This window comes from Tinamus guttatus, unplaced genomic scaffold (genome assembly GCF_059628265.1).
Source record: "Tinamus guttatus ecotype Peru unplaced genomic scaffold, ASM5962826v1 Tinamus_guttatus_pri_ptg000206l, whole genome shotgun sequence".
Classification (NCBI taxonomy): domain Eukaryota; kingdom Metazoa; phylum Chordata; class Aves; order Tinamiformes; family Tinamidae; genus Tinamus; species Tinamus guttatus.
In genome coordinates this window covers 956,590-979,734 of record NW_028288740.1, presented here as the reverse complement: position 1 = coordinate 979,734, position 23,145 = coordinate 956,590, and the positions used below count along the sequence as shown (strand labels likewise).

The 23,145-nt window shown below is 37.2% G+C and overlaps 1 protein-coding gene across 1 annotated transcript in view; it reads left to right on the top strand.

Annotated features, from left to right (window-relative positions):
• Nucleotides 1-406: 406 nt before the first annotated feature.
• Nucleotides 407-23,145, top strand: part of ADAMTS20 (ADAM metallopeptidase with thrombospondin type 1 motif 20) — an 89,256-nt gene continuing 66,517 nt past the window's right edge. Inside the window, exons 1-7 of the mRNA XM_088524130.1 lie at nt 407-711; nt 6,654-6,816; nt 10,759-11,021; nt 20,025-20,108; nt 20,840-20,964; nt 21,837-21,877; nt 22,181-22,286. Coding sequence (XP_088380256.1) covers nt 6,654-6,816; nt 10,759-11,021; nt 20,025-20,108; nt 20,840-20,964; nt 21,837-21,877; nt 22,181-22,286 — 782 coding nt within the window. The 5' untranslated portion in view covers nt 407-711. The remainder of the gene's footprint in view (nt 712-6,653; nt 6,817-10,758; nt 11,022-20,024; nt 20,109-20,839; nt 20,965-21,836; nt 21,878-22,180; nt 22,287-23,145) is intronic.

The following is a 23,145-nucleotide window of genomic DNA, read 5'->3' as shown; positions in this document are numbered from 1 at the left end:
TTTTAAAAATTGCTCTGAAGCTCTGCCTGAGAGTGATTTGAAGTTAAACCAGCTACTTACATTCACTCACATTCCTGTAGCCCTCCTCCTCCAGCCTCTGCTCTGACTGCAGTCACAGCCTCGCTGCGGCTTCCCAATTTGCTCCTTTTCTTTGTGTTTGCGTTTGCAGGTTGAGTGTGTTCTCCCCCTCAAGCTCCGCTCTCCTCCTCCACCCTCCGTTGCGCCTTTTTCCGAGTGTGCCGAGAGCGTGTGGCCCCCGGAGCACCGTGGAGCGTTGCTTAATGCCTCCTGACACCCCGTACGCGCTGTGGCTGCCTTACGTTTCGGAGCGTGCCCTGGGTGCAGGGATGCAAATGGCCAAGGGAGGTTAGAAGGTCAGCGGGGAGCCCGTAGTAATTGCGAGGAGGGAGTCTGTAATTAGGGAAGTTTGGGATGCCGTGAAAGGCAGAAGGTCATTTGGAGTGATGGCCTGGGTGCCTCCTTGAACATCTGATCACATGCAGGCATGTTTCTTGCATCTTTAGAGTAGTTTTTAAAAGCACACTTTAATTTCACTTTATTTTCCTAAGTTCTATATCTCTTTTGCTTTTACTGCATTGGTCAGTTTTAGCTTCCTACAAACATGGGATACCAGATCTGCTGAGGATGTCAGTGGCTGCATGTGGACTAAAGTGACCTCTCAAACATTATCCAGACAGCAAAAACAAAGAGGTAAAAACATTCATTTAACTTTTGAGAACGTACACTCTTTACAAGTTGATTGACAAGGAAATATAATGGACAGAGTATCGTGATGCAAGGGAGTGATCACCATTGATAACTAGAAACATCCTTCAATTTGTAGGAAGCCCGAAACAAAGAAGAAACTTTTTAAATTACGAGCGCTGTCAAAACAGATTGCTTAGTCCCTTGAGAAGCTTGGGGTTACTTCCTTGGTGATGGAGGTAGTGTCAAAAGGCTCTGGGGACAGTTAAACTTCATTTAGGTGAGCTGGGAGAATGCAAAAGTGTCTTAGGTGATTCTAGTGTGAGAAAAGAAGAGGTAAGGAAGGAGCAGACTCCTGTCCCTTTGAGTGTGCAGGCTCTGGCGTACCGAGCATCTTCACTGACTTGTAAAAGGTAGGAATAGGAAAGGGCCTGTGAATCTCTTCTTACGGATCTGCCAGCCTTCAGCTTCCCAAAGCCTGGGAAAGCTGCTTGGTGCTAATGCAGCTTCTGGAGGGTGACCAGCTCTGCTGGCTGGGATGGTTCTGCTTCCGCGGGGCTCAAGGCTGCCCCTTTGCAACGCTCCTTTACTGTGTGTCGGGCTTTGTTTGGAGAGCGGTAGGAGTGTGGACCTCAGCGTGGATCTTCAGAGTTTCCTCAGTGCAAGAGGTTGTGTTTGTATTTTATTAGCATGGGTCAGCGGTTCACCTTCCTGTGAGATTTTTGAAAACAGTTGTATCAGCTACTATGCATGAGTGCAGTGGTTCCTCTTTAAGAAAAGCAGGCAATTCTGAAAGTTGTTGGACTCAAGTTTTAAATTGTTTGGCTTAAAAATCTGGGCAAGAGCTGGAAACTGGAATTGTGGAACTGTAGTACAGATAACAACCTCGTGATAACTTGCTCCTCTGCTAACCCCTTCATTTAGTGCTGTGTGGTAAGATTAACTCACAACTACAGTGAGTTAAACTACAGGGATTTTTCTGAAGAAAGATTATTTGTAACTGGAAAATACAGTTCACTTTAGAAAACTTAATTATTTTAACATACAGGCTAGTGCTTCTAAAGCATTACTTCCTAAATCTGAAAAGCAGATTCGTTTTCAGTGCTCAGTTGACATTTGTGAGCCTATGCGCATCCATAAACTGCTTTTCTAAAATTTTTTTTATCTTTCTAACATAGAGATTCTGTCTTAAACTAGGGAAAAATCAGACTACAGTGTTAGCATAAGACAATTACTGTTTATGTTTCAATAAATCAAACTACTGGTTTGACTGCTGTCTGTCTTCTTCTTGCTGTCATCTTCTTATTAGTTCTGGTTTTACTTGTTGTATAGGTATCCCAAGTGATACCTGCAGTACCTCAGTTAAAAATTTCAGTACTACTATCTTCCACTGGCACAACTTAGTTTCAGATGCAAGGATTGACTTTCAGCATGTGTCCCTGCCTTTTTACCTGCAATGCTACCTGATTTGCCCTTCTTATACCATTCTTAATTTTGGGTTATATTTAATACCAGCAGCCACAGGTATGTGACAGTCAAAATTTTAGCCATTTTAGTCCCGGGAGACTGTGCTCTTGGGGGAATAGATAGCTTTTCCAAGTGAGATAATGTGTCTGCAGTAATTTCATTTTTTTACTGCTTTAGTCTCATGTGAAATATGGTAAGATTATATTAGCAAAGTCTGGGACTACAAAAGATCATACTTTGTGAGTATACATATATTGAAAAAGTACCTATATGGTCACTGTTACATGGTTGACTTAAACAAGATCAAAATCTAGTCAGAGTTTGTGTGTACTGTGAACTTGAGTGATAACTGCCTGATGACTCATATGAAGTTGAAAGCTCCTTTTGGAGCTCTTCAGTTGCCAGTGAGAATGAAAGGTGGTTCTGCAGGTACTTAAAACATCAAAGCCAGGAAGTTCTCTTTAAACAGAGATAAGTTGCAAATGTGAATTTGCTTGGCAATCACTGAAAAGGTTACATGATGAGGTTTCCTCCAAAACCATGGCTGCTATTCCATAGATCTGTGTTCTAAGAGGGTATTTAGCTTGATGACAGTTTATTCACATATATGAGAAAAATCTCCGTGTATGTATGCGTCTTCTTTTGACAGTTCCAATAGGTATTGCAGAGTAGCAACTTTTCCAGAATGGAAGCTTTAAGTATGTTTCTATGTCAAAAGCTGTTATGAATCTTAAAAAAAAAAAAAATTAAATCTGGTTTATTCACTGTAAATCATTCAGTACCTCCAGGTCCAATGAATCTTGTTATTCCTCTGTTCCCTGCAGACTTTTTTACCTGCTCTTTCCAGCTATTTTTGACATTGATATTGTAATATTCCTTCTGGTTACTTGCTATCTTTATATTTTGTTGTTGCTGTTACTTCTGGAATGCTGCCTTTACTGGGTTTCAGGAAGCCTCTTTTTGCCTAATTTAGCCCTACAAAGGGATCAGGATGCCTGGAACCAGGTTTTCCAGTGAGTGCTGGGATCTGTGCTGCTTCGTACAATTCACTTGCCTGGTAGGGTCCTGGGGTCAGTACTACAGATATCAGTATGGTCAGGCCAGGCATGTTCTAAGGACACTGAGTCTTCAGGGGTTAACCTGCAATTTAAGCTGTAATCTCGAATTATGTAATTGTATTTGACTCATGATGAGGTGCCTTGCTTCCCAGACTAGAGCACTTCTGAGCACACATGGGTGCCCTGCCAACTGTGTTCAAATTTTGAAAGGTGTGATTTAGGATCTGCTGGTGAAATCTTGATATCACAGAATTTATAAGGATGTGTAAAGGTAGGTCACGTGGCTCAACTTGCAGTGAAAGCTGTTTTTGCCGACCTTAGCATTTTATTCCATTTGTTTAAAGAATTTCAAACACAGTGTTGATTCTGATCACTTAAAAAGGTGTTCTACCAGCTGACAGCTTTTCTTCTAGAGAGAATTTTTTCCCTGTCATTGCACCAGTGTTCATGTTATTTCTATTTTGTTAATTTTATTATCTTATGTCTGGTTTGAATTAATATAATGTTAGCTCGCAACCGCTACATCTTGTCATTTTTCTAGCTGAATTATCTAATAGTAGAAATCTCTTTTCCAGATGTTGGCAGTGTATCATGATCAGATAACCCCTAATGCTTTTTTCTTCAGTGAACTAATTAGGCTGTGCTTCTTAAGTCTTTCATTAGAAAATGTTGTAGCAGTGGAGCTGGCAGAGGAGGGTAAAGGGCTTCTCACATGATTCAGAAGAGCTTTGAATGAATACAACAGAGTTGGTGAATAATACAAAAAGAAGGAGTTTCATAATTTGTTTTGACCATGAAAGTATCCTTGATGGAAACTACTTGCCATTTTTTGAGTTAATGAACGGTACTATTAGGGCATGAAGCAGACCAAGGCACAGGAGTAGAGCTTACCTGGAAGGAGCTGCCAGTTTAGAATCATGTTTCCTAGGACTTCTACCTTTCTTTCAGGATTTTTCTGAAACCTTTCCAATTCTGCTATTGGACATTAAGTTAGACATAAGATTAATTCCATGTTTCTGAAACGTGCTCTACTTTTCTTATGTTTTCCACGTGTTCTTCAAAGTTGCTGTTATACACAAGGATGTAATTTGTATATGGGTATGGTACATACTTTAACCATAAATTATGCAATATTTATTTCTACTACTCTTGGAATAGAGCAAATACGTTGATTAAGTTTTAAGCCACTTGAAACCATTAAGACCATCGATAGCGAGTATCCGTGTTGAGCCATTAAACCTGGATTTTTAATACATTCAAGTGACTTAATTCATCCAGAGTATTTTAAATCGAGGTAATAAATTATCTTATGTGGGTTTTCTCATAATTGCCTCATATCTATGCATATGTATAGTCCTGGAGAGTGCTCCTGCCTTCTTGCTTTGGACCACTTATTTATGATGTGCAAGAGACTGTTTTCAATTTTGTTCTCCACTTCTACTGAAGAGATCTTTTAGATGTATTCTTACCTCTTTGTCTGAGAATAGAAATAGAATGTTTTGGGCAGATTTCTTGTTATTTGATTGGAGAGGCATCTGTAGATGATAAGTAAATCCAGTTCATTTCTGATTTCATTTCCTGCAAATACTTGGGCTCCTGTTTCAGCCACTTGCCTTGTACATCTGATAAATGACTTTGATTTTCCCAAAAATATAGTTTTTCTTTTTGATCTCTCAGCCTCTTGCCTTGTGTGCTTAATTCACATGAAGAGCTCCATTTGTATCAGCAGCCTCTGTCACCAGTATCTGCCCTGACACTGTCACCAATATTATGTCCATGAATGAAGTGTGAAACAGACAGAAGAGTGTAGCTGGTCACTGAATTTTTGTAGACTTATTAATAAGGAAGATGAGGAGATAACAATGTGTGGCTAATCAAAATCAAACCTGAGTTCTTGTAATGGAATTGGAGGCTTCGTATTGGTGACTTCAAACTTGGCTTCTCTTTCTCTAACCTTCATCTTTCTCAGATGCCTTCTGAAGTCCTGATTCCCATTCATTAATCCAAACCCAGCCACATCTGTGCACTGCTGTCTCAAAAGCCTGGATTTCTTTTAGGTTAACATTTCACTCTAAATTTATGCCAGTGACATTTGTGGAATAAATTGTAGTCTCTGCAATAAATTTTATCTCTTTTGGGATTCTCACATAGAAAGAGGTCATTTCAGCTTGGATGGAGGGCGTGCAAAAATATATTGTAATAGGTTACTGGTGGGAAGAGTTCCTAACTCCACAGTGTTGCCACAGTTAAAACTTATTTTTCTATACATTATTGATGAGGAGAGAGGTCATTAAGCAGAGAATGGAAGTTTGTGGCATTATGTCCCTTGATTGACCTGTCTCCTGTTCCTAAACAGACAGTTGATACCGAGATACTGTACGAGGACTGCTGGGCCAGAGCGAGGGCAAGTGTGAAGGACCCAGCTCCTTTTATTCTAAAATAGTTAGCCCAAGCAGCAACGAAACATCAGATTAATCTCCCAGTGTAAGGACAACATTGTACCTGGTCTTAAAACAAAAGATACTGTAAAATAATTCTGAAATTGTGTAACATAATGTAAGGTTTCTCCCTTGCAGCTGTCTACACTTACAAAGCACTATAAGTTTTTGATGTCTTTCCTTTGTTTAATTACATATTACAGTAGATTTTATCCAGAGTTGCTATACAGTGTTTGTGATGGTAGGAGTGCACATCTAGAGGAGGAGGAATACCTCTGTCAGAGAGGAAGTTTTTCTTTGTAGATGTGTTTTGGTGAGAAATCAAGTTTGTTTGGTTCTAGTATGTAGTTACCTGTGGGTCTTCTGGAGGAAAAAAAAATCAAGGGGAGGAGAAAAGCATGTTTATTAAACTATCAACTTCGAATGCCTGGAAATAATTTCAAATTCCTTTTTGAAAAAGAAAAGAGCATCAGGTTAACACAGTTACTAATATATGGTAAAAGTGCAGTTTTAGAAGAAAGAATTTTTGTAAATTATTTGAAGGAAAGGGAGAGGAGGCACCAACTTGACCTAGAATTCTGACAACACTCAAACCCTGAAGTTATTGATCCTTTCCGCTTGCCTCTCTGCATAATTCTCAGTTAGTCTTGCTTGGTTACAGCTAGAGTCTTTTTGCTTCTGTGATCTCTCTTGATTCATTAACCTTTTTTGTGATTATATATGATGCCTTACTAATAAGTATGGTAGACTTCTTAATGAGATCTCCTGGTGGGCCAGGTCTCTGGAATTAAGCTTCTCTACTTCTCTTCCTGCCACCCTCCAGCTCCCATCTCTCTTGCTCTTCTCAAGTCTCAAGTGTCTCAAGTGCAAGTTTATTTTCAGTAATTTTGAAAAGTTATCATAAATTATTTATTATATGCATGAAAATCATGTTATATATTGGTATTTTCAGTGGACAATAAATCAGTTAACTTTGTACTTTCAGATGGGCACCTTTAAGACACATGATGGTGAATATTTTTTAGAACCTCTGATGAAAGCAGATGGAGATGAACATGAAGATGAACATAACAAACCACATCTCATATACAGGCATGAAGAATTTAAAAGAAAGTATCAGAAATCCCATCAACCCTGTGAAGTTTCAGGTATAGTCATACTCTATATTTCAATGTGACTTTTGCAAGTGTCAGAGTTCTGGTATTTTAAGAAAATACATGATGCCATTTTTCTTTGTAACACTAGTCTCCAGATCTTTCCATTAGAACCTATGCATTTGTTTCACGTATGTTTGGTGTCCTTTTCTTTTTATACCACTGGTGATTCAAATGTAGGATTCAGTGTATGGATGTAGCACAAATGTCTGTGTGGGCTTATTTTTACACCTGTCTTGTTCCACATGTAAACATCTGAGGACCAGATCCACAGGACCAGATGCCACTGCTTATGTTTGCAAAATATAATGAATTGATCGTAACTGTAACAGATAATACAATAGATCTGTCAGCTGTGATAATGGAAGTATCTAATATTACGTATTAATATACATATTTCTCATTATTCATGTTGTAATAATATATTCATGTGGCATAGTATTAATATGTAGCTTTATTTATAGCAAGAGAAAGAAAGTGGAGGAATTTAGGAACCTAGTGCAAGCCACAAGTGAATGATTGCACTCTTATAGCTTCACACGAAGTTAACCTATGCAAATAACTTCAGAGTGAGACTGTGCGAAATGAGTGTGAATGAGAAGAAAAACCACTGTTATTAATATCACGAAGCAAAAAGCATTGTGTTTTAATAGGTTTTCTGGTGAAAAGAAAAAAATTCAATAGTTGTTTGCATGGCTACACATGCGTCTACATAGTTGGAAAGTAATAATGATGTGAGAAAGACACCTGCAGCTACCATCAAAGTACAAAAATCAGACAAAAGAGTGGGATTAGAAAGGATTTAAGATTGTAGGTGTCCATAAACAATAGTTCCAAGTACTGAGATACCATCTGTTTTGAGATATAATGATGTAGGAACCCTTTGAAGACCTTGCCTGAGCAGTGCACTTCTTAACCTTTACTTTTATACTAGTGCCATTTTGAAAGTATTTTTCATTGTGTCTGAAACAGTTTTTTAAGCCTGGTGACATTATAAATGCCTTTCTTGTGCTTCTAATAGAAGCATGCAGGCTTCATTTATTGGACTTCAAAGAAAACACAAATGGGTAGCGATTCGCAACAGGAGCTTATATTTGGTTCAGCCTCGTATTTAGAAATAGCCTGGCTAATTAAAATTCTACACTTTTCATGAGATTGGAATTTGCATTTTTGCATTTTGAATGTACTTGCATTTCAGAAATGTTTATTTGAAGCTGATTATAAAACTAGGACTTATATGAAGAAGAGGAAGATAATAAGAAATGAAACTTTATTTCCTTCTCTTAAGGAATATCTGTTTGGATGTTTGAAAATACAAGTCACAAAGGAAAAGATACGGTTTAGATAATACTTTAATCTTGGGCTATTCTTAGAGCACATTTTATACTTAGAAGCAATATGTTTAGAATGTTGCATATCCATCCATAGATATTAAGGCCAGAAAGTGACTGTTTTGATCTTTCTCACATGGAATAAATCCTAATAACGGATATTTCTTGTTCTTCAGCTTTATATTGGGAAGCTGTCTGTTCATTGATTGTCATTGGAATCAAAGAGCAGAGTGATTTTTTAAAAAAATTATTTTATGATGAATAAAATACTGAACTAAATGGAGGTCTTTCTGTTCTGAATTTTTTCCTTTGCTGTCTATAAGAGAATACTATTAGTATAAGCAGCCTATATGAGGAAAAATCTCCAAAGCATTAAGAATGTGATCTTTTCCCTTTTCTTTTAGTCGATCAAGCACAGAAGACTCTGAGCTAGGCTTTACTGTCATTTTTTTTGGGTGGACTTGCAGAAATGCTCATGGAGAAAACCTGTTTTTGTTATATTTCTGTCTTTCTAAAGTAGAGATTCATCTTTAATGCTAGTCTTACCTTCTATTTGCTCTTCAAGGAAGAACAGCTCATGTCCAGCAATACCCCCTTGTGATCATAGGAGCTCCTCTCTGTTCAGTAAGTGAACTTAGAGGATATGGAGAGGTTTTCTTTGTGAACATGTAATCAGTTGAGCATGGAATCCTTGAACAGTAATTTGTAATGATAGTGAGGATAGTGAGCCATCTCATCTAACTTTAAACATCATATGTCTCTGTTAGCTAGCCCCTTTTTATATTCAGAAAAGAGAAAAGGTCATTTTTAGCTCTAGTGATTCATGTCACTAATTTTAAGTGTGCTGTCTAGGGTGGGATGATTTGTTGCCTGTTTCTCTCTGCTCAATATAGATGCTGGATGCTTAGATTATGAGTATACAACATATACATATCTAATATAGTCAAGTGAATTCCATTTTATATGTTCTAAGAAAATTAAATTTGTTTTTTTTTTAATTCAACTTTTCCTTGAATTCCTTCTGCATTTTATTTTACCATTAATTCTATTTTAACTTCTCTGTCCTACTTGTTCCTTGATATAATATTGAAATATAAAATCTTTGATCCTTTACAATGAGATGTATTGTATTCTATCCGTTCTTCATTAACAGTATTCCTAGTCTATATGTATGTTACTATGTTTCCTTTAAAAACATTAAAAATCACAGAAAGTGATTGAAAGGAAATAAGATTGCGTACACAACCAAAGCAAGGCAAGGTCAACTTGTTCTACATCATTTTTAACATCTGGTGGTCAGGTCTCTGTGGAAATTCCATACTTCCCTAGACACTTTATTCTAGCATGTAACTGTTAGAGCAATGGGAAGGTTTTTCCTATTTTTTTCTAAATTTTTGCAACAATTTAAGCCTGTCAGTTTTTCTCCAAATAATCTGCAGACTTGCAGCCTTTTTCCTTTTCCAGGGATCATGTTCTGTGTTTTCTGCATCACTCTGAACTCTGATGGTGTCAGTACAAGATGCTTGGGACTCTTCCCAGTCTCTGACATCTGTGCATACAGTGCACAATCAATCTAGTTTTTCAAATCGTGAATACAAATTTGAATAATACTGGATTCACAACATATCCTGGCTGAAATTCTACTCAGTATATCATTGTTTGAAATTGAACCATGTTCATTATTATAAAAAATAATGTTACATATATTTTTCTCACTTTACAGTAGTTCCTTTAGACTAATATGATCATAAAATTGAAAAATTGATTGGAAATTCTGTTACAAGCCTCATTCAAGTCAGATTAGGACACCTAGTGCATTTATTCCATCATAAATCCCATTTCCTTAGTATAAGGAGATTAGATTCGTTTGATATGATGTTTTTGATATTACTTGTTCCCTTGCTGTCTTCTGATGTTCATATCAGACTTATTCTGATATCGAAGAGAGCTTGGCCGGTCCATTACATTCATGCCTTTTATAAAACTTACATTTCAAATACAGGGTTTTTTTCCAGTTTTTCTGAAATCTCCGACACCAATGAACTAGTCAAGAAAATCTGAACAGGAGATTGCTTCAGCCAGTGCTTGACACATCAGGCTCGGTCAATGTGTAGGGACTAATATGCCCTTTCCCTTTGCTAGTTCCCAAATTCTCACCCCTTATTGATAGATAAATAAATAATAATACTAAAATTCACAAATTGGGTTGTCTTGGGTCAAGTGCTTGTGTGGAAATGCATTTATTTTATTTAATTAACTTTTTTCCTTTCCTATAGTGCTTAAGTTGTCCTTGCTTACCTTGTTCCAGACCATCTGCTTGGATTATACTGCATTCCTGAAACTATACATTACTGATGTCTACTTTTAATTAATTTTAGCAATAACTCTATATGCCAGAGACCTGCATATTATTACACAAGGCATTGCATTTGCGTTCCTAGAACCTCTGTACTTAGTATATGTTTTAAATGTTGGTTTGATTCCTTTTGGAAATAGATCAAAAATGTAGTAACTTTCTTGCTTTGTCTCTTTTGTGCAGCCTTTTGACTATCTGTTTTTAAAGTTAGAAACTGCATTCTACAATAAATCTTTTTGTATCTTGTAGAAAAAGAACTGAAGAAAAGCACTTTATCACATCCAAACTTCAGCAGTTTACATGAGGAGATAAAAGTTTTACAGAAGTCTCCCATTTTAGACTATGTTTTTAAAAACCTGTCTCTGGAGGATGGGAGCAATAATCCACATTCCCGGAAAAAGCGTTTTCTTTCCTACCCAAGATACGTGGAAGTGATGGTTACAGCTGACACCAAAATGGTTCGTCATCATGGGCAGAATTTACAGCACTATATATTAACACTGATGTCAATAGTAAGTAAACTTTAATTCATTTGTATTAGGAATTTAAGTTACTTTTGTTCTGGTGTTTTCTCTTGTGTAGGTTTTCTGTATTTTGGTTTGACTAAACTCTGTATTAAAGCAAAGATTTGATAAACATAAAAATTAGGGCCCATCTAGTGATCCTAGCTCTCTTCATTTTAATGCAGTAAGGTTTGTAGGTGGAATGGCGTGATCTCTTTCCTGATTTGCTGTGGTATTAAAAGACTTCTTAAGCTTCAGTGAGTTAAACATACAGATTAATTACAGCAGACACAGAGGTTAAAAGTCACTGAAAAAAAAAAAAAAAGAAAGCTTGGTTGTAGCCTAGTTTTTCAAGTAATTTCAAATTAATACGGGTCAGATTTTTAGTTGGTGGCAAAGGACTTATGATGATATTTGAACTAGTTTTGCTTAGTAAAAATAATTATTTCTAGATTATTGCCTTTTAATCCATTCAAGGAGTTGAATTTTTGTGAGGCTGCATCTTTGGCCTCACCAATTAAAACATCTGAATGTGTGCATTTGTGGAGCTGGCTGTTGTAACGGCTAGAGAGCAACTCGTCTGTTCAAGCGCAGACTCCTGCTGCTGGGCGAGCAGAATCGCCCTCCAGCTGCCTTCGCTCCAGAGGGGCACCTCAGGCTGCACTCGTGCATCCCGCCTGCTGCTCCACAGAGGGATGCAAGTCCCCTCTGTCCTGGGTTGTCTCTGCCAGTTCTTCGTTGGTGTCTAATGTCCTCTAGCATCTCAGATGACACTGGATGTAGGCAGCTGAGCTGACTCCTGTTAACTTTAATGACTAGATCCAGTTGATAGCAGTAAAGATGCAGTCACCCATCACATGGATGTAGACATCTAAGTTAAAAAGTCTTGGTGTGTACCTTTCATTCTACTTAGAATAACATTATATTCATTGGAGGAATTTGTGGAGAAGGGAGACTTTAAAGAAGGAAAAAATGCCCTTTTTTTCCCGCCCTCAATGTACGCAGTCACCTTACAGTGAAGTGCTAGTGGTGCTGTAATCTGTTGTCCATGGCCACCTCAGTTCTGTGCAGTCACACATTTTATCTAGGGATCTTACAAAGGAAGTTGCATTTCTGAAGTGTGACTATGATCTGTATCATGCTTTAAAAAATCTAGATTGCGTTATTTGGTAGAGCTTCTTATATGATCTCAGAACTCTGCTATCATTACAGAAAAAAAGCTGATATTATGAAGTTAGCTGGAATTTTCTTTGGTTTATAAGAAAAATGATGAAATTTGAAGTGGAGTTCAGCATATGTTAAATTTGTAGTAATTTGATATAGTCTTCTGATTTTTTTTTCCTACTGTTGATGTGAATCTATGAAAGTTCATGCCTGACTTGAAAATTTCAGTATTGAAAGGTAGTTTTTTTTTCTTTCTCATTTTTTCCCTGTAGCTTACAGTGCAAATTCAAATTGGAATTCACTTAGAAACAATCCCAAAGATGCCTTTTTTATAGAGATACTTTTTTTTAATGCAGAGCTGCACTTCAAAATGAAATAATCAAAACATTATTTTAAAATGGAAGCTGTTTTTTACAAAGATAGACAAAATGGAACATTTAGTATATACGTTTTATGAGGCACTGTTGTGATTGTAGCTAGTGTAATCACTGAGTTGTATAACTGGACTTTTACTAGTTAAATAGGGTATCTGTAGACTGTATAATTACAGTCTGTGTAATTATAAAGTTAAAGAAGAGTCTATATCTACTGTTTCTAGGATCTAGAATTTAAAATTTATCTGTCGAATGAAAGAATATTAATCCCTTGCCAGAAAGATTATGATTTCATTCTTGCATGCATCTGTCTACGCTGAGATTATAGAACTGGAGCATAGATCGGTTATTGCTGGCCTTGAGGCAGTGGCATACAATAAAATGGAACATCTTTAATGTGAATTTATTGTTTTTATCTAATTTTGTGTTCAGTCAGATATGTGGCTAGCATCTTCTGACAGCTCTTACTCCACATGCACATCTGCTACTTCTGAAGGTAACCTTGAAACAGAAGTCTGTTGAAACTTTATTGCTGGAAATATTTAGCTTTTATAAATGCAGAACTTGTTCAGAATACAAACTATATATTCTCAGGTGCTAATTCTGAAAGACTGTCTTCACAGTCCAGTTAATTTTCCCCCCACAAGTTTGTATCCCAAGGAACAGCTTAGTGACCTCTGCTCCTTAAACAATTTCAGCTGTGACACAGAGTCAGAACAACTTAAGTTGTGAGGAACCCCTGGAAGTGATGTGACCCAGCCTCGTACTAGTCTCCTCTGTTGCTCTATCCAAAAAATCAAATATAGGCATAAAAAAGAGTTATGTTTTGGTACCTAGTAATAAACGTGATGAATAGAATACTAGAATTTGTCAGCGTGCAGGTGAGTCTTTTCTTGACTCATGGCTTATTGATGTTTCAAGCACAGCCATTCTTAGTCTTAATTCATTCCCTTAAAGGGAAGAAATAAAACTATTAGTTTTTATCCTTTCTGCAATTATTTAGAAAGCTTTGATTGTGAAATTTAAGTGATACTTGTGTCTGGTCGAACAATTTTTACTGGTACAGGAAATTGTCAGGTTGTTGGCATTTTAAATGAAGGAGGCATTATACTCTTTTAATCATTCGGAAATCTTTTCTGAAATTTCCAAAATATTCCTTTTTGGCATGGATTTTTAAAGAAACTTAAAACCTTTATGTGTATAAATCCCATTAAATTTGAATGAAACTTGGACACTTAGACGATCCTTTGTAATCCTGCCCCATTTTTCTTTTCTTTTCTTTTTTTCTTTTTTCTTTTTTCTTTTTCTTTCCTTTTTCTTTTTTCTTTTTCTTTCCTTTTTCTTTTTTCTTTTTTCTTTTTTCCTTTTTCTTCTTTTCTTCTTCTTTTTTTTTCTTTTTTAGCATCAGCAATGCTGCTACAGTAAATTTGCTGCTAGGATACTGTTTTATGGATAGAAAATAAGACCTTGAAAAGTACTACTAATTTTTTGGGGTGGTTTTAAGTGCTTTGTCATTTATCCAATTCAGCCTGGAAAGGCTTAACTCCCAGCATGCAAGTAATCCCGTTGAACTGGAACTGGAATGCATTTTCTCATTTCTTTAAAATTGCATAATTCTTTGCAAGATCAGTATTCACAGTATTTACCCATGTCTTGGAAATACTTGTTGCTGGTTGAAACATGTATTTAAAAGCGCAATGAGTATCTTTGCCTGAGAAATGCTTAGGAGTTCAAAGATCCTGTGTTGAAATATAATAAATTGTGGCATTATTTAGTATATAATGATGAGTAAAATAATAATAATAATAAAGAATCCTGAGGTTGGTAGCTCCTTAGTTTTCTTACTCTTCTAAGCATTGCATTGCACTGCCTTAATAGATGTAGTAGCTGGAGGACTCTGTTATCTTAGGCACATGATAGATTGTGACAGTTTGTAATCCCTAACAGTGAGGCTTGATCTTGGCTTAGAAACTAACAGGAAAAAAAAAAAACAACTTTAATTTCCCTGGTAATTCTATCCTTCCTTAAAAGCCTGGAGGTTACTGTGGTGACACTAAAGGCTCCTCAAATTTGGTTCCGTGATGCATTTTGTGGCACTGTCCTCCTTTGCTGAATTGGTGACCTGCTCACAGAATTTTTAGCGATATTCGCTCCTCATAGTGAAGTCCACTAGTCTGTACTCAGTCTATTCACAGCAATTAGTCCACTCTAGCATAGCTGGGAAGCAGCCCCGACGTGTGAGAGCCCTGACGCGCTGCGCGCGCCCTCGCGGCCGGCCCGGCTCCTTCCTGCGCTTGGCCGGCTGCCCCGTCACATGAGGGCCAGGGCTGCGCAGCCAAGGAGAGCGCGGGGGAGCACCGGTTTGGGTCGGTTAACCTGCACTGGGGCTGTGCCATCGCAAAATGGCATCAAAAGCGGGGAAATAATACAGTTTAAAATCTCATTTTTTAATGAGATTTCTCACCACTTTATAGTTTTTGTCAAGATTAGTTCCTAGTGTGAGGCTTTGACTCTCCATGTCTTTTGCATGTGTGTAGCCTTTTTGATGTGCAAATTGAGCCACCACTGAAGTAGCTTGAAATAGTCATTTTAGTAACATTTTATGGCAATTGTGATTTACCAAGGCGTAAGATGTGAGGCAGTGAGTAACAGGTTGAGTACAGTGGCAAAAAAAAAAAAATCATGTCTTGTTTGTACTTCATTTTTTGCCATTCTTAACAGCTAATTATCAGCACTGATCCTGAAACATATTCGCTGTGGAGAGACACCTGCACCAGTGTGGCATGAATTTAAAGAATGTTTTTATACGTCTTTTGTAGGCTATAACATGCAAACGTAACATTTCAGTTCTGCTTAACACTCTGGAAAAATGTCTAGATGCATTCTAGCATTGAGGAACATTTCATATCATTGATTTTGCCACATAGTCATAATTTTAAAAACAGTAGATTCAAATTATTTTTCAGTAACCGTATTTCTGTTGTGTGAGTGGCCCATGGAAAGAAAAACACATTTTTAAATTCAAAATGTTGTGAAAGACTACGTGGCTTATTTTCATCCATGTATCCGGCTAATTAAGGACTACTAATTGTGCATTTCACTCATCCATTCCATACGGTGGGTTTTCACTAATACTAGTACTAATGTTCTGTGTTTTTTGTCTCTCATTGGATTAAATCCACAGAGCTGTCATAAAGGCATTTTTTTTCTTGTTTAAGCCCTATACTTTTTCATTTCCCTTCTCCATATATTTAAGAACCATGAGATAAATGATCTTCTTCCTTTTAAGGTGTAATTAAATGTTTCTTTCAAAACATCTGATTATACACCACTGAATATACAAACAGTTGGAAACATCATTGGAAACAGTTAATCTCAAAGTATCGTTCCTGTAATATTCTCTGAACTATACTTTTTGCTTTTCTTGAGATATGGATGCCTGTATGTATCCTTTTTTATTGTGACCCTCCTTACAGATATTCCACTATTCCAGCGTGGCTGTGTGTCGAAGCTACTAATGCCTCGTAGCTCTCTTCCATGAGCTAATGCAGAGATGGAAATGTTTCAGTAACAGAGGCTGGTTAGATTTGCTCATCTTTACACTTCACTGCTGCTGGTGCTATTTACTACTGTTGTTGGCTATTTTTTTCTTAGTTAAATACTTCATAATTACGGTTAGTGCCTGATCCTGCTATCTTCTCCGTGGTAGTTCAGTGTTCAAGGACTGTCCCTCAGGTGAAGCCTCGTTGCTTTTTTGACTGTGACTATGGCTGTGGGATTGGCTGGCTGAGTCGGACCTATAGGAAGGAGACATTGAACCAAACAACACTCACACATCTCTATTTCTGAGCACCTCTGTAATGACTAGAGAAGCCTAACTGTGGATTGCTTTGGGAATGGTCCTTTCAGGTACTGAAAAATAAAGCAAGATCCTCTGACATCTAAGCCATATATAGCACCTTTTGATGTGATCTGATTGTAGTCTTGGCCTCTATTTTCATCAAGAGACCAAAGATGGTGATGACTAAGTCACAGTTTGCCAAGTTATTGCAATGTCAAGGGGATATCTTTGCACTAGACTCAGTCTCCAAGCTAAAGATAAGGCAAATCTCAGACATTCCTGTAAAAGGGTGAATCAATCGTTAAAAGGGCAAATCAGTCTTTAAAAGGGGCATGTTCTTTCTTTTTGTCTCCATCAAAACACAATAAAGAGTAATCTGGAAACTAGATTTGGTTAACTAGAGGGATGGTAGATTGGAGAAGACTTTGATTACAGGACATGGCCTAAAATTCTCAGGAAAAAAAAAAAAAAGGGTAAGTCTGAGGTGAGCTTGCATGAGAGGTCTTTGCTGGTATTAAGTTCCTCCAATGAAAAAGGCAGCTCTGTACAATAAAGACAGAAGGATGGAGCTCATGAAGAGTAACACCAGCAGAAATGAAAACACAGCTTTTTCTCATTTTCTCACAGTGAATCAATAAATGCTGTGATGACTTCTTTACCTCATAACTTCAGACAATTCTGGGGTCTTACAAAATATATGACAGAATCAGGATATGCCAATGAAAGAGGTGAAGGAGAAATCTCCCAGATCCTGGATATTTCACATTTCACATCAGCACTGCAGTGATAAATAAGAGTTTCTTGGAGTCTGCAAAAGACACGTGAGCCAAGAAGTGATATCATGTTTCTTTCAAGGGATTTGAATGTCTGTATTCCCCTGGTACCGTGTTTGTACACGGTACATAGCAGGAGAGGATAGAAAAAGACATTCTGTGATGCAACAGCTAGAGTTTTTTTTCCCTGTTGCTGTGCAGTCTGAATCATATTCTTTGATGCGGTTGCTAGTATCAAGAGTCTTAAAAAATCCTTGAAGGTAACTTCCCTTTATCTTGGCTCTCGCCTCCTTCGTCTGCAAAGCCTGGATTTAGATCACTATAAAGCAAGTGGGTCTGGAAATTGTAAAGAAATTGTGTGTTCTGTCAAATTCTTATCCCATTCCATCATCCCTTTTCATGAGTGCTTCTTAAAATTTACTGTTCAAATAAGTGAATGATGGAAGAGGTGTCCTTAGAATACAAAAGCAGAGAGAACTTGTCCCATTATTTAGTTTAACTAAAAATAAGAAAGAATGTGGTATTGCAGACCTTTGATACTGCGCTGCATTAATCTGTCCTTTCAATCTCAGCTGATAATTCTTGCCTGCACGGTTCCCTATATAAATCTTCAAGATTGCTTTGAGAGTCTCAGTTTCTCAGGATTTTTCTTCTAGCGCATTGTGTTCATCCAGCCTGCAAAAAATACCTTACATCAGTGGTAGGAGCATCTCGTTACCGTTACAGAATTTTATTCTGTGATCTTTTAAAGTCCTGGTAGTGATAATCTGGAGGTTATGATAGTGCCTGTGAGATACGGGATCTGTGCTGTGACTCAAAAGCAGAGGTAATGAGAGCAGTGTTAGTTTTTAAGTGTAGCAGGATCTTACCTGTCTCCAATTTGAGAGAAAATATGCTCTAGATTCTGGCAAGAACTACTGGCCTCAGGTATCTGGATGGCATCATTTCAGACTTCACCTGTGCTTCAGACAGATAACCATAGATGATGCAGTGCATTTACTCAGCAAGTGTTGCATGGATGTGGAACAGAAGATCCTATAGCAATCTTTTTCCTGCACAAACTGGTGTGCAGGACTGATGCAATGAGGTATTCCTCTCATATTTATTAAGATTGATGATGTCTATCTTCTTAGATAGGTGTGGCACTGAAGCAAGCTGCTTCACACTCATACATCTGCTTTTGAAGAATTTTCTCAGTTGTTTTAAGTGGGCGTTGTATCAAGAGGTAGGGAGGAAGCCACCTGGCAAGGTTTTGTGTTTGTAGGCTTGTGTGTTCTGTGTTTTCAGGTTTTGTTAATAGATAGCCTCAATAGACAACACTCGGATGACAATAACAGATTTTTAAAGGGCCTGTTGTTATGGAATTAATCATTAGGAATGATGGAAAATCCATCAACTAAAGCAATAGCCATAAATAAGAACAAAAAATTCCAGAACCTATTCTCCAGTAGAGGTGTTCTGAATGTGTCCAGCCCTAGCAGAACTCTTGCCAGGGCTTGAGAGAGACTCCTCATTCCCACCTTGGAGTTATTGGAGACTTTTGGCTTGTACCCAAGGATGTTCTCCATGTGGAGGGAAATGGGCAGTAGCTGTGCCTCTCTGAAATGTGTTTTCCACATGGATCCCAAGGCTCAGACTCCTTCCCTCTCCTATAGAGCCCTCTTTCCAGCTTGTGTATCAACGAAAAAATGAAGGGCAGGCAGTTCTGCAATGCATCTTTTACCTGGTTTAGGGAAAGGGAGTGGGAGTCAGTGCTTTGTTAGTTCCAACTTGCAGCAGAACTGTTTGATCTCCAGTACACAGCAGGGCTCTGGTTTGACCAACGGTGTGAGCGGCCTCAAATGTAGGGTGCTTCTAAGAGAAGTCTGTTCCTCAGCACCTTGCCCTTTGTCAGCCCTCGTGCCCGAGTTTTTGCGTTGTGGGTGAGGTCTTGCTGATCAGCGTCAGTGTGATCAGTTCCTTCATCCCCTTCCTTCTGTAGCCCTGCACACGGTAGGATTAGCACGAGCCAGAAATGAGGAGAACAGCAATTCCCTGTTTGGTGGTATCTCTCGTTTAGATAATGTTGTCATTCAGCAACTGCTTTTAGCAAAATTGTGGAACTCATAAAGACAGGACATCTGAAGCAGACATTATAGAGAGTGAATAAACCTTTCTATTGCCTTTATTAAGAATATCTTTCAAAATGGTTCTGTTTTGGACTATGGATTTGACTTACAAATTTTATTGTCTAGCAGTAAAATTTAGATGAAAATGTCTGGTATATAAATGTAAGCCTTGTAAGTGAGGAAAAAAACCTTTGTACAATGTGTCAGGTGGGCTTTCAACAGAGGTTTAGAACACGGTCCAGCTTCCGTTAAAATCAAAGACAAAATAATTAGTTCAGAGTTGTTTTCTGAGGCTCTAATATGTTGGGTCTTGATTCTACAAATCATTCACATGAAGCAGCTTATGTCTAGACTGACTGTCTTGCTCTTACTGCATTAAATAACAACAACATTACCAGCATGATGTCTGAGTGATTGGAAATTAATGTAAAATTCTAACTATGGAAATTTAAAAACACTGCTTTTTTTTTGCATTTAGGAAAGCTATCATAGGATAATGAGTTTTCTTGTTTGGAGTGGATTTTGACAACACAATTTGTGCATATTCTGACCTTTGTGCTAGTTGTAAATATGAGCTGTTTTGAGATACCATCTTTGAAACTGTGCGACTACTTTGGATTTATCATCATTGTATTAGGTAGAAACGTACAGGTAGATGCATGAGATATCTATTGTGTAGCAGCTTGTTTGTATGTCCAAACAAAATAAGACATGAATTTTGTATTCTAATTTTTTGTCTTTTTTCTCTTTAGGTTGCAGCAATCTATAAAGATTCAAGTATTGGAAACCTTATAAATATAGTTATTGTAAAGTTAATTGTAATTCACAATGAACAGGTAGGAAAAATGTGTATTAAAAGATTATATGTAAATTTTCATTGTAAATAAAAATATAAAATATTTTAAAATACATTTTTTTCTTTGACTGTAGAAATATCCTTTTTAAAAAGAGAATAAATGTGGTAGTAGCACACAGCAGAATTAATTAATATGCACAGAGGATAATTCTAGATACTTTATTCAGTTGCTGTATTCCACCATTTCTCTGTTAGAACCTACTGTTGACCTGAATGGGCTTAAAGCTTGTGGCGTGACTATCTAGAGCTTGGCATGATTATCCAGAGTAGACGTATACACATGCAAGCATGACAGGGAAATTATGACTTTTAGTAAGGGGTTTTGATGGAGTTTTCAGTGAAAGCAAATTTAATTATTGTAAAATGTATTTTAAGATTGCAACAAGTATACATTTTTCAAATATTTGTTTTATTTATTTATCCTAAATATCTTGCCACCCTATTTTTCTGTATCTAACACATGATGCATGCATATATAGAGAGAGATTAAAAATAATAGTTTTGAAGAGCAATGACTTTTAGCTAAGTCCTGATATAACAAACCTGATACTACAAACAAATCTGCGTGAGTGAACTCATGCGGAGTCCTGCTGACTTCCCTTCCATTCACAGGGATCATTTTACAGATATAGGGCATGAATGACAAAATATCAAGTGCAAGTGCGGGAATATTACAAACCTTTTTTTGTTTCTTGGCCATTTCTTGCTTAGGAAGGACCAGCTATCACTTTTAATGCAGCTACCACTCTTCGTAATTTTTGCTTATGGCAGCAAGCACAAAACATTTTGGATGATGCTCACCCTTCCCATCACGACACCGCTGTTCTTATCACTAGGTACAGTATCTGAAATAGCCGAATTTGTTCAGCTAGGTGTGACAAACTGTACATTTTCTTTGTGACATTACTATTTTTAATCATTCCACTGATATTTCGAAAAGTGAATATCTTTACTCCCCAAACCACAGTTTATCAATATGTGAGCAGTAACTCTGACAATACCATATTAGTAGCTCACCATTTGATAAAACTTGCATTAATGATAATGGAAATTTAGACTTGAAATTGTTACAAGTTTATTGTATACCAGGCAACAACATGGTATTGTACTGAACATAATGGAATCATCTAAAGAAAAATGCATCTGTAATTAGAATTATCAAAAACTTACAAACATGAAAACAAAGTTAAAATTATTAGGCATTCCTCTCGCACTCTGTTTTCCTCAGGGAAGGCTCTCATATTCTGATGTTCATTGAAATACATACTCTCTGCCTTGCTGTTGTTTTTATTTAATCTTTTTCTGGCATTCAAATCAGATGCTCCCCAGCACTTAGAGTGCTTTGACTTTGTCCTGCATTTTATGTCATTACTTTAGCAGATGGATGCCTGCATAAGGTAGTTCCTTATATACTGAAATCTGCACGTTTTTTCAGCATTTTGTGCTTGATTTATTTTATGAACATGGTAGTGGAATAGTATAGTGTTTGAATTGTTATTCTTTGCAAGCTAGGCAGAAAGCAATACTGTGAGTTTAATCTGGTGAATTTCAATTACTTTCATCAGAATGCAAATTGTTCAAGTGGACTGTAAGGTTAAAAATTGAGCATCAGATTCTCAATTGCTGTAACTAATGTAGCAGCACTGAAATAATACAAAACGTTCTTTTTACTTGATGTATTATTTTGAAATAAATCTTTTCCTTCAAGGGAAGATATCTGCAGAGCAAGAGAGAAGTGTGATACTCTTGGTGAGTTATTCTCTTTTTTTATCATTATGATTTTACGCAGAAAGCTTGTAAGAGAATTTCATTGTAGCTAGGCAGAAATCAGAAAATAGATGCAAAAAAGTGACATGGACAAAGAAAAAGGAACATTGCAATACTTTTCTGCCCTGATGTATATTTTTATGGGAGGTGGTGGTTGTTTTTATGTGTGTTTGGCTGTTTAGTCATGACTTTCAACATGTGTGCCATAGTATCCATTTATGGAGTCATTCCATCTACAGGAAAGCTTGTTCTATTGAGCTTTTATATAAGAGTTCAATTTTGCAGGTTTGGCAGAGCTAGGTACAATGTGTGACCCACTACGCAGCTGTTCCATAAGTGAAGAAAATGGATTAAGTGCTGCTTTCACTATAGCACATGAACTTGGACATGTGTAAGTACCTATTTATCAGCAGGTAAAATTTTTCAATTTTCTTTTGAATATGATGATTTTCCAGTGATATGCTCCTCCCTTCTAAGAGGGAGCCGTCTGCTATGTCCTTCTAGGAAGGTCATTATTTTTACCCCTTGCATTGAGCAAATTCTGCCCACCATCTAGAGACAGAGGAACCGTGGATCCTTATAGCTTATCCAGCTTATCACCTGGACTATGGGAGACCTGGCCATAGACTATATTCCATCCTTCCATCATATCAACGACCTGGGACAGCTATCTTAGATATACAACACAGTCTTGTCAGTTCATTGTGTTGTAGGCTCGGTAGAAATTTAATATTAAGAAAAGACAATTGTTAATATAACACAGAAATATTCTTCCTTTTGTTTGATCCTTTGAGAATAGAATAGAATAACAGAAAGAGAAATATTTTACAGAGAAAAATAAGAGGAGCTGACAGCATTGTGTGTTTTGGAGCATACCTCATCAGAGATGCCAGACACGTGCTCCGCTGTAGCTCCATGAGGCGTGCCACAGTGTAGGTAATGGTGGCGTTACAGAGCTCCGTAACTAGTTTGTTGATTTTTATATGACTGGAAGTTCATTCCAATACATGCCATTAGTCATGGTACTTCAACTGAAATACAACATATATGTTAATTATAAAAAAACAGGATGTTGATGTACTCTGTGTAGTTTGTTATTGAAAGCTGGGAGCTGAGATGTGAATAATGAATTCTTATATTATGAGCAGTCCAGTTAGGGCCCCCATATGCAGTTCTGTAGATGGGAATGCTTATCTAAATTGGCATATGCCAAAAAGATTAGAATTTTCCTAGTGAAGAATTACTTAATT